The sequence below is a fragment of the Nicotiana sylvestris genome, chromosome 8 (genome assembly GCF_000393655.2).
Source record: "Nicotiana sylvestris chromosome 8, ASM39365v2, whole genome shotgun sequence".
Taxonomy (NCBI): Eukaryota; Viridiplantae; Streptophyta; class Magnoliopsida; order Solanales; family Solanaceae; genus Nicotiana; species Nicotiana sylvestris.
Genome location: NC_091064.1, coordinates 20,786,644 through 20,800,242, shown reverse-complemented (window position 1 = coordinate 20,800,242; position 13,599 = coordinate 20,786,644). Strand labels below are relative to the sequence as shown.

Genomic DNA, 13,599 nt, shown 5'->3' with positions numbered 1-13,599 from the left:
AGAAAAAGCAGTAGTCTTGTAAAATCCAAAGTGCAAACAGGAAGACAGAATACTATAAGTCTGAGTTCAGAAGAGATTGTGAAATTGTGAAGTCTGAAGTGTGTGTTTGTGAATAAAGGTCGTGCCCTTTATAGTGTAGAAACCAAGTAGAAATAAGGTAAGAAAATAATTGAAGAGCTGATTGTCAATCAATTATACAAGACTCCCTTTAATTAAGGAATTCAGATTCAAACGGGTGAAACCAATTAAGGAAAGAAATTAACCAAACACTTTGTGCAAAGTAGGATATTAAGGGTGAATACATAAAAGTTTTATTTAAAAACAGAATTTTGAAGTACACAGTTTGTATAAATAAGGTAAGGAAATCAATTAACAGCCAGTAAATCAACAGACAGGGATTTTGTATGAATGAACCGAGTCAAAAAGATAGGAAAGGTTTTTAACTTAAGGGAAATCAGCAAACAATGGAAAGGGAATCAATCAGACCATATTCATAGGGAAGTATGAACTAGTCACAAATTTAAAAGCCACTTTAAAGGGAAGTCTATCATATGTAAGGAGCATACGAATATGTTAAGCATGAAAGAAAAAATTGTCATGTCACTGTAACATTAGTAGAAAAATCCAGAGTAGAAGGGTTTAGTAAAAAGGTGAGAATCATATGAAAACAAGGAATTGGTCTGAAAGAGTTGGGGGTTTTGAAATAAGACCCCTAGTTCAGGCAAATCGTAAAATCAAACTTGGCAGAACCCCCAAATTCTAGGGTTTTCACCTTGAATCAAGTACAGAGATGAGAAGGCAAGTAGTCGAAACAGGCTCAGAGGTTTCAGAAATAAAACCTCTTGCATGCTTCTTTCATCAACAGAAACTCATGAGAAAACATGATAGCAAAGTAACATGCAAACAAGTAGAAGGATTCAAAGAACATAATGGAAAATACTGATAAGAACAGTAGAGGGAGCATGCTTAAGAGGTTTTCTAGAAGAAACTTAAACAGGGCTCAGTAGAAGAAAAAATAGTAAAAACACTTAAGAATACAGTAGAAAAATATAGTAGGCAGAACATAATAGAACATGGTAGAAGAAAATACTAGAACATAGTAGAAGAGCATACAAGAACATAGTATAGAAAACACAGTAGAAGAACATACAAGAACGGGGTATAGAAAACACATTAGAAGAAAAACATAAGAACACAGTAGAGGCAAATACACACAAAAGAAAAAGGAGAGAAAGTCAGAGAAATACTTAAATATTTTCAGAAAACCCTAGATCGGAAACGAAGTGGTTTTGAAAGTAATTTTTGAAAGAAAAGTTAGGGAAATCGTTTGAAAACTCAAGAAGAGCACAGATACACAACGGATCAAAAGAAATTAGAGAAAACCTCAAAGGATTAGGGTTTCATAAGAATCCTAGATGTGAGATAGGCTTTGAAAGGTCACCGATCTAAGTCAGAGAGGTCGGAATCAGGCTCAAACCACTATGGTAGGCCGGAGTAAGGCCGGAGATGATCGTGGAACCTCGAGTCGGCAGAGGTCTGGGTGTAAACCTTCGAGGTCAGGCCTTGAATCTTCGAGGGACTCGTACTAATTCGTACAAATATTATCCCATAATTTATGTCGTGTTCCACATGTCCTTGAGAAATTTCGCTCTTTCTTGAGTGTCATCGAAATGGAACTCCCTAGAGGTAGGTCATGCCAGGCCTTCGATTTGCTCCCTCGAGGTATGCATTTTCCAGTCAGATCTGGTCTCTATTTCATGCTGCCCGAACTCGAGCCCGAGGTACTGTCAAGTCCTCGAAATGGAGCTCTCTGATTTTGAGCGTATACACTCCCTCCATTTCTTCTTCTCTTCTTTTTCCATTTCATCATACAGGAGCTGAAACTAGGCCAGTAGCTGCAACCACTATTAGTGTTGCTGCTAGCTAGCTTGTTCTTTTCTTTTATTAGTAGAGTTTTACGCGGACATATATACATATGTATGGTTACGTGGTGCCTTCCTGAAATGTCTTGAAATGGTGGCGTAAGAGAAAGCCCCTAACTTCTATGTGATTACTTTCCGCCAATTGAAAGCCTGGCAATATGCTAGACTAGATTTTTCAATGCCATAGTGAAAGGCCAATACCAAGATCACAGAGTACTGTACAAGAGAAATTGAATGAGTGTTGAAACTAAAAATTATAAGAAAGTCAACGTGGTGCTTCCAGCAAATTTTCTAAATCTATGCTTTTTTCTGAAAAAAGAACAAATAAGCCAAACTTGGAAATTCTATGATAGGTGAATCCTCTCCGACCATCAGCTTCATCTTAACATGTTTCCATCAACACTAAAAAGACAAACATTAAACAAGAAGAACTAAGTCAAGACTGGTAAGTATGGGGTGCTCAAAGAAAGTAGAAGTACTTTCCTTCATGCAAAACTTTTTTGCATATTGTTACAGGTTATATTGAACGGTACAAAATTGTCTCCCTAAAGGATTAATCTTTAAATATTGTTCCTTTTTTTTTAATTTATTGCGAACTAGGTATCTTTTTCACCAAAAACACAAATAGTTCTTCAATATCAGAAGCTAGAAATTCTTATTTGGGGTAGAAACTGAAAGTTAATGGTTGATTATTGCTAAAATCATTTGAATGTTGGTAATTTGTGTTTAAATGTTTAGTTCAAACACTGATTTAGTTATTTATTTTGAAAACTCAAAATTTCATTATTGGTCCTTACAAAATGTTGAAGAAGTCAAAATAGGTCTTCTTGATTTTGTGTTATTTGACTAAATTGGTGATTAAGGATGTTTTTGTTGGTATTTGGAGGTGATAAACTACTAAAAATACATAATTTTGGGTGTACTTTCTTCTCATACCTTGTGTGGTTGCGGAAGGTTACATGAGTTTTTGTTGTGAATTATGCTCATTACGTGCATTCTTATGTGTAGGAGCGAGTTGGACGAAAGATGAGCAAAAGAAGTTGATGAAGGACAGAGAGACAAAAGAAGAAATTTGCTCATTCACTCTCGCATGCGCACAAGAGAGTGAACGAGCTAACTGAGAGGAGCTTGAACAAAACAATGGATTAAGGTAAAAAAGGTGAGGAAATGCACAAAAGATCTAGTAGAAAAAAAAAGAACTTCGCTCGTTCACTCTCACGTCTGCACAAGAGAGTGAACAAGCTAAACCTGTAATAGCTTGTCCGTCTTTGGTTTGGAAAAGGACGTCCCATACAAACCCTAAACTATACGAACACATTCTTTAGCAGTTTCTGGAGGAGTTAGTATTATTTTGGAGGCCAAAAAATACAAGGAGCAAGGCGGAGAATTCTTCTACGAGTTTTTCACTTTCTTCTTCCTATTTCCATTATTGGTTATGAATTCTAGCATTATACTTTTACATACTATTATGAGTATCTAATTTTGTAACGACCCGACTAGTTGTTTTGAACTCTAGCGCGTCATTCGGCAATTTGAGGCCATGAGTAGCTTCACTTAAGGTATTATGGCTTGTACGTTTGGTTGGAATTAGAATTTGGGAAGTTTAGAGTTGATCTGGAAAAAGAATTCTCAATTCAGAAGCTTTAAGTTAGAAAAATTGACTAAGGTTTGATTTTTGAGTAAACAACCCCGGAATCGGGATTTGAAGGTTTCAATAGGGCGTATGTCCGGATCGAGTTTTGGATGACCCGGGAGTGTTTCAGCGCCTATTGTGGAAGTTAGCATTTTGGAAGAATTTCATAAATTTGGATTGAAGTGCATTTCAATGCTGTCAATGTCCGTTTGGGATTCTGAGTCAGGGAATAGCTCCGTATGGTAATTTTGGTACTGGAAGCGCGCCGTGATATGAATTTGGAGGTCCGTAGGTCATTTCGGGGTCATTTGGCGAAAGTTAGAAATTTGAAGGTTTTTAAGAAGTTTGACCGGAAGTGGACTTTTTTATATCGGGATTGAATTCCGATTCCGAAAGTTGGAATAGGTCTGTAATGTCGAATATGATTTGTATGCAAAATTTGAGGTCAATCAGACGCGATTTGGTAGATTTCAGTATCGAATGAAGAAGTTTGAAGTTCTAAAGTTCATAAAGCTTGAATTGGGGTATGATTCATGATTTCGGCGTTGATTGATGTGATTTGAAGGCTTGACTAAGTTCGCAATGTGTTTTGGGACGTGTTGGTATAATTGGTTGAGGTCCCGAGGGTCTCAGGCGGATTTTGGATGGTCAACGGATCGAGTTTGGACTTGGAAGAAATGTTGGAGGTGCTGTCATCTGGTGTAACTGCACCTGCGAGGTTTTAGCCGCAGAAGCGAGCCATCGAGGCAACACAGTGAGCGCAAGAGCGGACGTTTGGGCGCACCTGCGAGCACGTAGGTGCGAAGGCAGTGGTCGTAGAAGCAGCAAGGGGCGCAGGTGCGAAGAAGAAGCCGCAGAAGCAGATGTGCGGAAGCGGCCAAGGAGTCCGCGGGTGCGGAATGCCGCTGAGTAGAAGATTTTTATAAAAACGGGACTTGGCCCATTTTTCACTTGGTTTGGGCGATTTTGGAGAGCTTTAAGGGGAGATTTTCAGCAAGAAACTCAAGGTAAGTGATTCCCACATATTACAAGTTACATACTTGGATTATATATTGATTTTTACATAGAAATTCATGGAAAATTTGTAGAAATTTGGGATTTTGAAGAAAAACCTAGAAATTGGTATTTTGAATTTTGACCTCGAATTTGGTCATGGAATTGAGAATAAACTATATATTTGAGTTCGTGAGGCTAGGGGTAAAATTATCTTCAAAAAATTTTCAGAATCCAGGCACGTGGGCCCGAGGGTTATTTTATCGACTTCTCGAACGAAATTGGAAATTGTTATATATTGAATTGTTATGAGTACTAGAGTATATTTTTATTAGTTTTCATATTGTTTGACTAGTTTTGGAGCGTTGGGCATCGGTTTGAGGTGTTAGAGCAGCGTTGGATCCGGTTATGGAACTTTGGAGCGAGGTAAGTCTCTTGTCTAACCTTTTGAGGGGAAAATTACCCCTAGGTATTGTAAATTGATGTGTTTTACTTGTTGTGGGGGGATACGTACGATCTAGTTGACGAGAGTCCGTACGTAGCTACATTCATATTATTGTCCGGGTAGGCTTAGGTTCACATCATGCTATAGTTGTACTATTTGAGTAGTCTCTCGCTTATTAAACTCCTCTATTTTACATTACTGCTTGAGACTAGACGTGCTATTGTAGAGACTTCATGAGTTCGTGATTAGTCATTGAATAACTGTACTCCTCTTATGAAATGATTACGCGATATATATATGTTTCATTGAAAGATTTTTGTTAAAGAAATTATAATTCACATGTTTATTCGTGAGTGGGATCAAGGACCTGTTAAAGCTTCTTATTTTAATGGGATTGGGTTGTTCGCCTCGGCAGGATTATGTACTTCACATCTTATGGGATCAGACCGTTCGCCTCGGAAGGATTTATGTACCACTCTCTCATGGGAGGGGGTCGTTCGCCTCGGCAGTTTAATAGATGCATTTATGGTTCGTGTCGTTCGACCCTCAACAGTGCACAATTTAATTATTTATGTTGGATGGGCCGTACACCTCGACATTTCTTATAAAATATCCTCATGGAAATCATGCGTAATATCTGGCAAGAAGCTCTTCTCCTGATTTGAATTACGACAACCTATCTGATGAGATCCACTATATATATATATATATATATATATATATATATATATATATATATATATATATATATGCTCCGTTAAGAAAGAATTGCTAATGGAGAGTTTGAGTTTATTGCAAAGAGGAGGATTGTACCACGTATTTATACCCGTTTATTTCGTTTATTTGTTCTGCCTCATATTTGCTTATCATTTCTGTACCTGATATTATTGGACCACTAGTAAGTGTCGATGTCGACCCCTCGTCACTACTCCTCTGGAGTTATGCTAGATACTTACTGGGTACACGTTGATTTACGTACTCATAATACACTTGCTACAAATTTTGTTCAGGTACACATATGTCTAGTGGCCTTGTGGGCGCAGAGGTATGGTTATTTGCGGGGACTTAGGTGAGCTGCATTCCACGTTACGATCCACAGCCAGCAGAGTCTCCTTTAGAGGTATTTATACTTTCCTGTCTAATTTATATTCCGGACAGATGCTGTATTTTATTTTACTTCCTAGTGATGCTCATGCACTTGTGACACCGGATTTTGGGGTGATTATGGGTTATTCAGTATTAAAATTTGTGAAAATATTTTTATTTACTCTGTAAATTTTATCACTTATCATTTAATGGAAGACAATTATGATTTCAAAATACTAAAAAATGTAACTAAGTTAATAAATTCTTGTTGGCTTGCCTGACAGCGGTGTTAGGCGCCCATCACGGCCTTTAAAGGATTTTGGGTCGTGACAAATTTCTTATCTAGAGTTTTGATGGAACCTTTTGGAGGATGAATTCTTGTTATGTTTTAATATAATTTAGCCTTTGAATTGTCTCTACTTGTTTAAATAAATGCTTATTCCATTTGATAATGGTCATCAATTGACTATGTCTATTTATTATGTATTGCTTAGAAAATGGTACATATTTAGGAGGTTTGAACAATGTCACTTTTAACGTATGAGAGAAATCAATACGGCGGGTTTGGGAATAACAAAGCCTTGATGTGGTCATAGTAAGCAGTAAGATAGGGCCAACTTGCATGATTCAGGAGAATATGTCTTAGTAAAGTGTTGTAGTTGCTCAGGAGAGAAATACAACACCTAAAGTGCTCACGATCAGTAGAGAATACTTACACGAAATTATAAAAGACGTAGCCGGAGGGATTCCGACAATTGGGAAAATCATAATTCTAGGCCTCCTTAATCTTGTCTCCAACCCTTAACATCTCTAATTGTTAATTTACTACTTCAATTTATTAGTTACTTAGTTAGATATAAGAATCTTAATATTTATAACTTAGGAATTGTTTGAGCTTATCTTCTTAGTAATAGTGAAAAATTGTAGCTAAACCTACAATTGTAGCTAACCTTGGTTCTCTGTGGGATTTGATTCCGGACTCTTAGATCGGATTATATTTGCAGCGACCATTTATCCTTTTTAGGACTAGAGTTGGGCGTGATCAGGAGGCTCTGTTTCAAATTTAAGATCATCTAGAGCATATTTCAGGTGGTCCAATCGAAATTGGAATTACGAAATTGAGGAACAATTTGTTGACAATACAGACAAATTATGCCGATCGACTTTGATGAATAATTTAACATATAGGTCAATTGCATATAACACAAAGTCACGCTAGTCTAAAAAACTTTGGTGAACAATTGAACAAGCAAAAAATCATATCAATTGGGTAGAATTTGTGAACAATTTGACAAATATATCAAATATAGTAACACAAAATCACGCGAATATGGTAGAGTTTGATAAACAATTGAACTATCATAAAGTGCTACCAACGACGTAGAATGTTTTAGCAATTAACAATATAGATACAGTAAATATAGCATAAATCTACCAATCCGATAGAGAATCCATGACGAGCAATAAATGCGAGTGGGTCTGAAAGTCCTTTTTCTAAATACATGTAAAAACGGAGGCAAATATTTAAAGATCGGCCACATATAGGATCATTTTTGTCAATCACCCACTACAAAATGCATTTGCAGAAGACCAACTTTTTTGGTTGCTAGTTTAGAAGTTCATTGCCGTTCATTACGTCCCGAAAAATAAGTAAACCAAGCGTGCATGATTTCTTCAAAATGCCTCACGACATTATACTACACTTTATATGTAGGTTCCCAACTTTCAGCTACCATTATGAGGTTTTGCTCGCGCACTAAGAGAAAATTAATCCCAGTTAATATCAAGCTCAAACACAACAAGAAGTAATACCAAATACAGCACAGACTTGCATATTTGGAAGTCTTCAGGAGTTGCCAAAGAAAATTACAGAAGACACAAGTGACACAACGCCTCAATCCCAAGCAAGTTGGACCGGCTATATGAATCATCACTTTCTATGTCGCTTCACTTAAGCCCCCGTTCAGTCCAATAACAATTAAAATGAAAACTGAAAACGATTCCTGTTCATGTGATACATCTCTCATCAGAACTCTAGGCTCTTTGCAGCTAAATCAAATAATTGTTCCAGCTCCTGTTTTACCTTATCACCAGCAAAAATAAAATTAATGGCACTCCTAGCTAGCTGGAACATCTCTCTATTTTGTATACCTTTAAAATGTAAAACAAAAGTTAGAGAGAGCTTAATCTAAAAGCCGACAAGGTATATTGGCAGTAAATAATACATACCAAAAGCAGAAGCAGCAAGGCTGTACTCGCCAGATACGCTGGTCGAGAACACCCCTGAATCGTCAGTGCATAGGACAATTGGATGTCCACTATTATATAAATCAGCTGTGCAAGTCAAAGCTAAGGGTTATGTACTTGATTTAAATAGTAGTTAATATCATAAGTAAAGAAACAACTGTCTCAAAGTTCATACGTAATAACAGGACAGTGGACTGAAGGTGTACATTTCTGCTTTTTCTTAGATTTAGATACAACACAAAACACAGTCTAGAGAGTATCAGAAACCTCACCAAAGTGATGAATATCCAGAGAAGATATTGTTTCAGTCCTGATATTTGAAGTCAAGCAAATTTCAACCTACAACGAGATAAAACGCCAAATGTGATAAAACTAGAAGGATCAGTAGGCCAATAGAACTTTAGTCAAAACATCAAAATATGGCATGGCCAAAAAATTCTGCATCTTGATTATCATGGTGGTATTGTAGATGGAAACGATTAGCAGCATTCTTAACTCAGCAAATACACAAGGATATAAAAGGAGGAGAAATTTGAACTCGCATACATTTCATTCTAGAGAGGAGAAGGAAATTTGGTCAAATAATTTGCTCAATCATTGATATGTGTCACTTCATTGTATCAACATGTCCTAGAGGAAAAAAAAAAAGAAAAAAAAAAGAAGAAGAAGGGAACACATGCAAAATTTCTAACCGGTATCTTTAAGGATTTTAGCTTTGCCCATTCTTCCTCTCCAAAGCAACAAGCATGGCCAATTCTTGCGGGGAGAAAATGTAGCATCGCGTGGATTTCCACAGGATTGGGTACCTAAAAGCACTAAGTACCAAATAAACCAGTCAGAAAGATTATAGTAATGATACTGACAAAAGCTGGACAAACTAGCGAAGCCAGATGCACCTCGCCACAGTGAAGGGTTATCAGAAGTCCTTGCTCTTTAGCAAACTCTAAAGCAGGCAGAAAGGTTAGCCTACAAAGAAAAACGTATCCAGAAATTCAAAGCTTTATAGGCTATATCGTCAATGCAAGGCAAGATTAGTATGCAATAGAAAAATCTTTTCCAAGCAAAATAGTACCATTCACCAATGATAGGATTGCCGGATAGGTCAATACCCACTACCCCCTGATGTCTCATTTCCAGCGCAAGCTTAACCTTCACCAACCACAAAGAACTTATCAAGCCTAGGACTTTAAGTAACATATATAAACCTTTAACATCTTTATGCATCAGATACAGAAACATACTGTTTCCATTGCAGCTTCAGTGGATTCACGACGATCAATACTAAGTAGAAGTCTGACAAATATTTTCTTTTTTTCTGTTCCATTGCTAGCATAACCATCACTCCGAGCATAAATACCGCCATTCGCTTGAGAATCAATACTAGGTTCACTTAAAAAATCAACCTCGACCATAGTAACAGCTCTTAAACCCTCCAAAACTGCTTCTATGTATGATCTCTTGTTCATCCCTTTGGAAACATTCTTCTGCATTCAGAAAAGACATATATATAAAATAAGATCTATAAATATCAGAATTGTATCTTATGAACGAACTTGAACAGTAATATGTGAAGAAGCCTTTTGCAGTTGTGAACTAATTGAACTTAACACCTTTTTCAGCAAACCAATTTCCTTAAAAGTAGGAACAGGATACACCGGATCAAATATGTAAAGATGCATTTGCATCCATATTTCCCGTTTATATATTCTTTTAACAGTCATTTCCAGAAACTAGTGGTAATGAGCCACGTGAAGCTAACAGAAAAACGACATGTCAAGCATCTGGTTCACTTAATTCTACCGTGCTATGCTTGCTAATTATAGTTTCAATCTTCAAATGGCAAGTACACTCCAGCTGACAGCTGACTTGTCACTGTCCTCCCAATTAATTCACTTTAAATAAACAACACCAACAACTACTACTACTACTACTACTACTATACAATCAATCTCAAACAAGTTGGAGTCAGCTATATTACGAATCTTTCATGACCACATTACACCATTTAAACTCATCTCATGTCAATATTACACAAGTACTCCCTCCTTCCAGTTTATGTGAACCTATTTCTTTTTTGGCATGTTCCAAAAAGAATGATCCCTTTTTAAATTTGAAAATAATCTAACTTAAAATTCTACCCTTAATGAGAAGCTTTTATAGCCACACAAATATTATGGCATATTTAACACCACAAATTTCAAAAGAATTATAGCTACACAAATATTATGACTTGTTTAAGACCACAAATTTTAGAAGTCTCCATTTCTTTCTTAAACTTCGTGCTCACTTAAAAAGGTTCACATAAATTGGAACGGAGGGAGTAGTTTTTGTCTTATTGTAAATACAAGCACAATAATGGTATAAATTAGGAACCTATCAATCAAACTGATGTTAAATTCCAAGTACCTTTGGAGTTGTCCTTAGCTCCAAGTATACAACATTTTCAGCAGCAAAATCTTCAATTACCTATTTTTGATGAATATGAAAACAAAAAAGAATCAAATAACTGCAACATGCATTAGAATGAAATAAAGTTTGGACTACTGCACTAACAGAGTACCTCTTTAGTAATTCTGGTTACAGTTTCATGGTCAGTTGTAAGAATGTGAATCAAATCAAACAATTTGAAGACTTCAGAAAGGGAACGATCATCTGAATCACATAGAGGAAAGGTCAAGGAAAGTTTCAAGATACCAAAAAAAGAATTAAGAAAAGGAGATAAATATTCTTATTAAAAGCACAAGATTAAAATTGGCTTACGTTTTACAATAACATGCTCCACATCAGGGAAACTTACGAGACCCTTGTCACCCAATTCTCTAGCAAGTTCCCTGAAAAATAAATAATAGACCAACATAGAATTTTTTTAGCATATACGACTAAACCAAGACCAAATGCTAAAACAGAATTTAAAGCAAGGGAACGACAAGGAATAGAAATACAAGGATTAGTAATGTATGGATTGTTTATGTGGTAATAATGTTATACAAGAACCACTTACTTTAAAGGCATTGTTTCCTTTAATTAGTCTAATACACGTATTTTTATTTCACATTTTAACCCGCATAAAACAATAAAAAGATAACTTATGCGAGTATTATTTATAAGAAAATGCAAAATTGTGACCAAACGTTGTATATGCTAAAAACTAAACAAAGTATTGGTTATGCTGAACTTAATGAGGAGAATAATTCTCCAACTCAAGCAACCAAACTGGCTCTGAAAGATTAAGATTATATATCCCAGCAAGAGAAAATAACCAAAACGGTTGATATAGGGGTTGATTTTAACTTGATCCTTCTATTTGCAAAAGCAGATCACTTATAGTTCGTGGCTAATAGAATCTAGAAAGACTAACAGCAAAAACTCATTGTATGGAATGCCCCTTGAACAAAAAAGTTAACAAAAAGAGAGTCCTAAACAATAGAAGGTTATATTAACACCTTGTTAAAGAAAAATATGTACACTATGTTGATGAATAGAGGTTCCTACTTTCCACATTTTGATAGAGTGTTGTCTCAACAACAGCCTATTGCCAATTATGATCAGAATACTTGTGAAACTTTTCTTCCTATTGCTTTTAGCTAGGTGGAGCAACACGATTTAATTAAATTCAATATGGCGGAAAATTATTCTTCACAAATAGGGCAAAATCGAATGTTTCACTGAATCCCTTGACATAATTCCTAGTGTAAAGGCAAAGGGGTTTCTTCTTCTTCTTCTTCTTTTTCTTTTTTGGATCACAGGTTCAAATTCTAGTTGTGACATCCTAGTATATTTTTTAATCACCTTGTATGAATTCCTAGCTCCATCATTGACTTCTAGTTAAGCATAGAGGTTTTTCTTTTAGTCATTGTGGGTTAGCTATACTGGTATGTTGTTATTGTTGTGGTTAGCCATGAACTAGATGTGACCCACTTTTACAAACTTGAGGTACTTAACTCTAGTGTGGGATCAGATTAAACCTATTCCTACGCTTATGATATATTTTTAGGGTTTTAACCGATGGTCTCTTTGCAACATTAGATATTTTATATACATATTTTCATAACATTAACTGTTGGCACCATATCCTAAGAAGGTGAATAGTGCACTTGGTTTGAGGGTCTGAATTATTTACCAAGAAGAATAAGGATCAATTCTAACTTAATACAATTTTTCCTCCCTTTTTTAGTAGTATCCTCTGCTCCCAGCAGCATACACATAACTCAAAATGCAAGCAAACACAACACAAATGGCCTTACTACTTTTTTTTGAAGAAAAAAAAACTTTTAACTTCACCCCAGAAAGATGGGGGACAAAACAAGAACACCACCCAAGAACCACTTTTTTTTTTCTTTTTTTATTTGTTCCAAGAAGAAGTCAACAGATAGGAATATCTGTTTAAACAATTGTTCCCAAGAAATCAACAGACATAAATATTTGATTATATTTTTCAAGAATCATATCAAGAAAGAGAGTAACATACAGCAAAGTGGAGTCTCTGATAGAGCCATTAAGGTGAGCATGTAGTTCAATTTTTGGCATTGACACCCACCAATCCATCTCTGAGCCACTGTTTGTGAATTTTGATTAGGTCGTCTATCTTTTTTAGACTAGCAAAATTCTAAGTGAATAAAATGGTGGAGTTTACAAGAATTGCATTTGGATCAGGGCTGGATACTCTTGCAGATAAATACAAAGTGATGCAGAAGAAAAGATTCTGCTCAATTATGTGATATCATAAAGGAACACAAAAAATAAAACACCAATCTTTTTTTTTTATTTTAAGAAAAAGGTCATACTCATTTTGCCACGTATGACCTTTTTTGGAAAAAATTCTGGTTCCAGACGAAAAGTGAATAAAGGGCAGAAATAGGGAGAGAGGATTTTGAATGTTATACTTTCGAGATTCTAATTTACTACTCCCCATTTCTATTCATTTGAATCCATTTGACTGGGCACAGAGTTTAAAAAAAGAGAGAAGACTTTTGAACTTGTGGTGTAAAATAAGGCACATATATTTTGTGTGGCTATAAATCATTGTATAAAGGTAAATTGTTTTCAAATAAGGAAAGAAATCATTCTTTTTGACAACAACAACAACAACAACGACCCAATATAAATCCCACAAGTGGCGTCTGGGGAGGGTAATATGTACGCAGACCTTACCCCTACCCCAAAGGGTAGAGAGGCTGTTTCCAGGAGACCCTCGGCTCAAAAAAGCAACTGGAGCCGATATATTAGTACCATAAAAGTGCATAATAAAATAACAGCAATATAAGAGATATAAA

General features: G+C 35.9%; 1 protein-coding gene across 3 annotated transcripts; it reads right to left on the bottom strand.

Annotated features, from left to right (window-relative positions):
• Positions 1-7,836: 7,836 nt before the first annotated feature.
• Positions 7,837-13,015, bottom strand: LOC104245712 (N6-mAMP deaminase). Of its 3 annotated transcripts, XM_009801366.2 has the most exons (12): positions 12,795-13,015; positions 11,087-11,157; positions 10,887-10,978; positions 10,733-10,792; positions 9,568-9,810; positions 9,399-9,475; positions 9,223-9,292; positions 9,019-9,132; positions 8,599-8,665; positions 8,309-8,413; positions 8,163-8,230; positions 7,837-8,082 (listed from the first exon to the last, which is right to left on the bottom strand). In XM_009801366.2, exons 1-12 carry the CDS (start codon positions 12,869-12,871, stop codon positions 8,017-8,019), a joined length of 1,110 nt encoding a protein of 369 aa, XP_009799668.1. In that variant the 5' UTR covers positions 12,872-13,015; the 3' UTR covers positions 7,837-8,016. The 3 variants fall into 3 exon arrangements, with proteins under 3 accessions (XP_009799668.1, XP_009799670.1, XP_009799669.1); XM_009801368.2 differs by lacking the exon at positions 8,163-8,230 and having other exon boundaries at positions 7,837-8,162; XM_009801367.2 differs by having other exon boundaries at positions 7,886-8,230.
• Between the last annotated feature and the right edge of the window lie 584 nt (positions 13,016-13,599).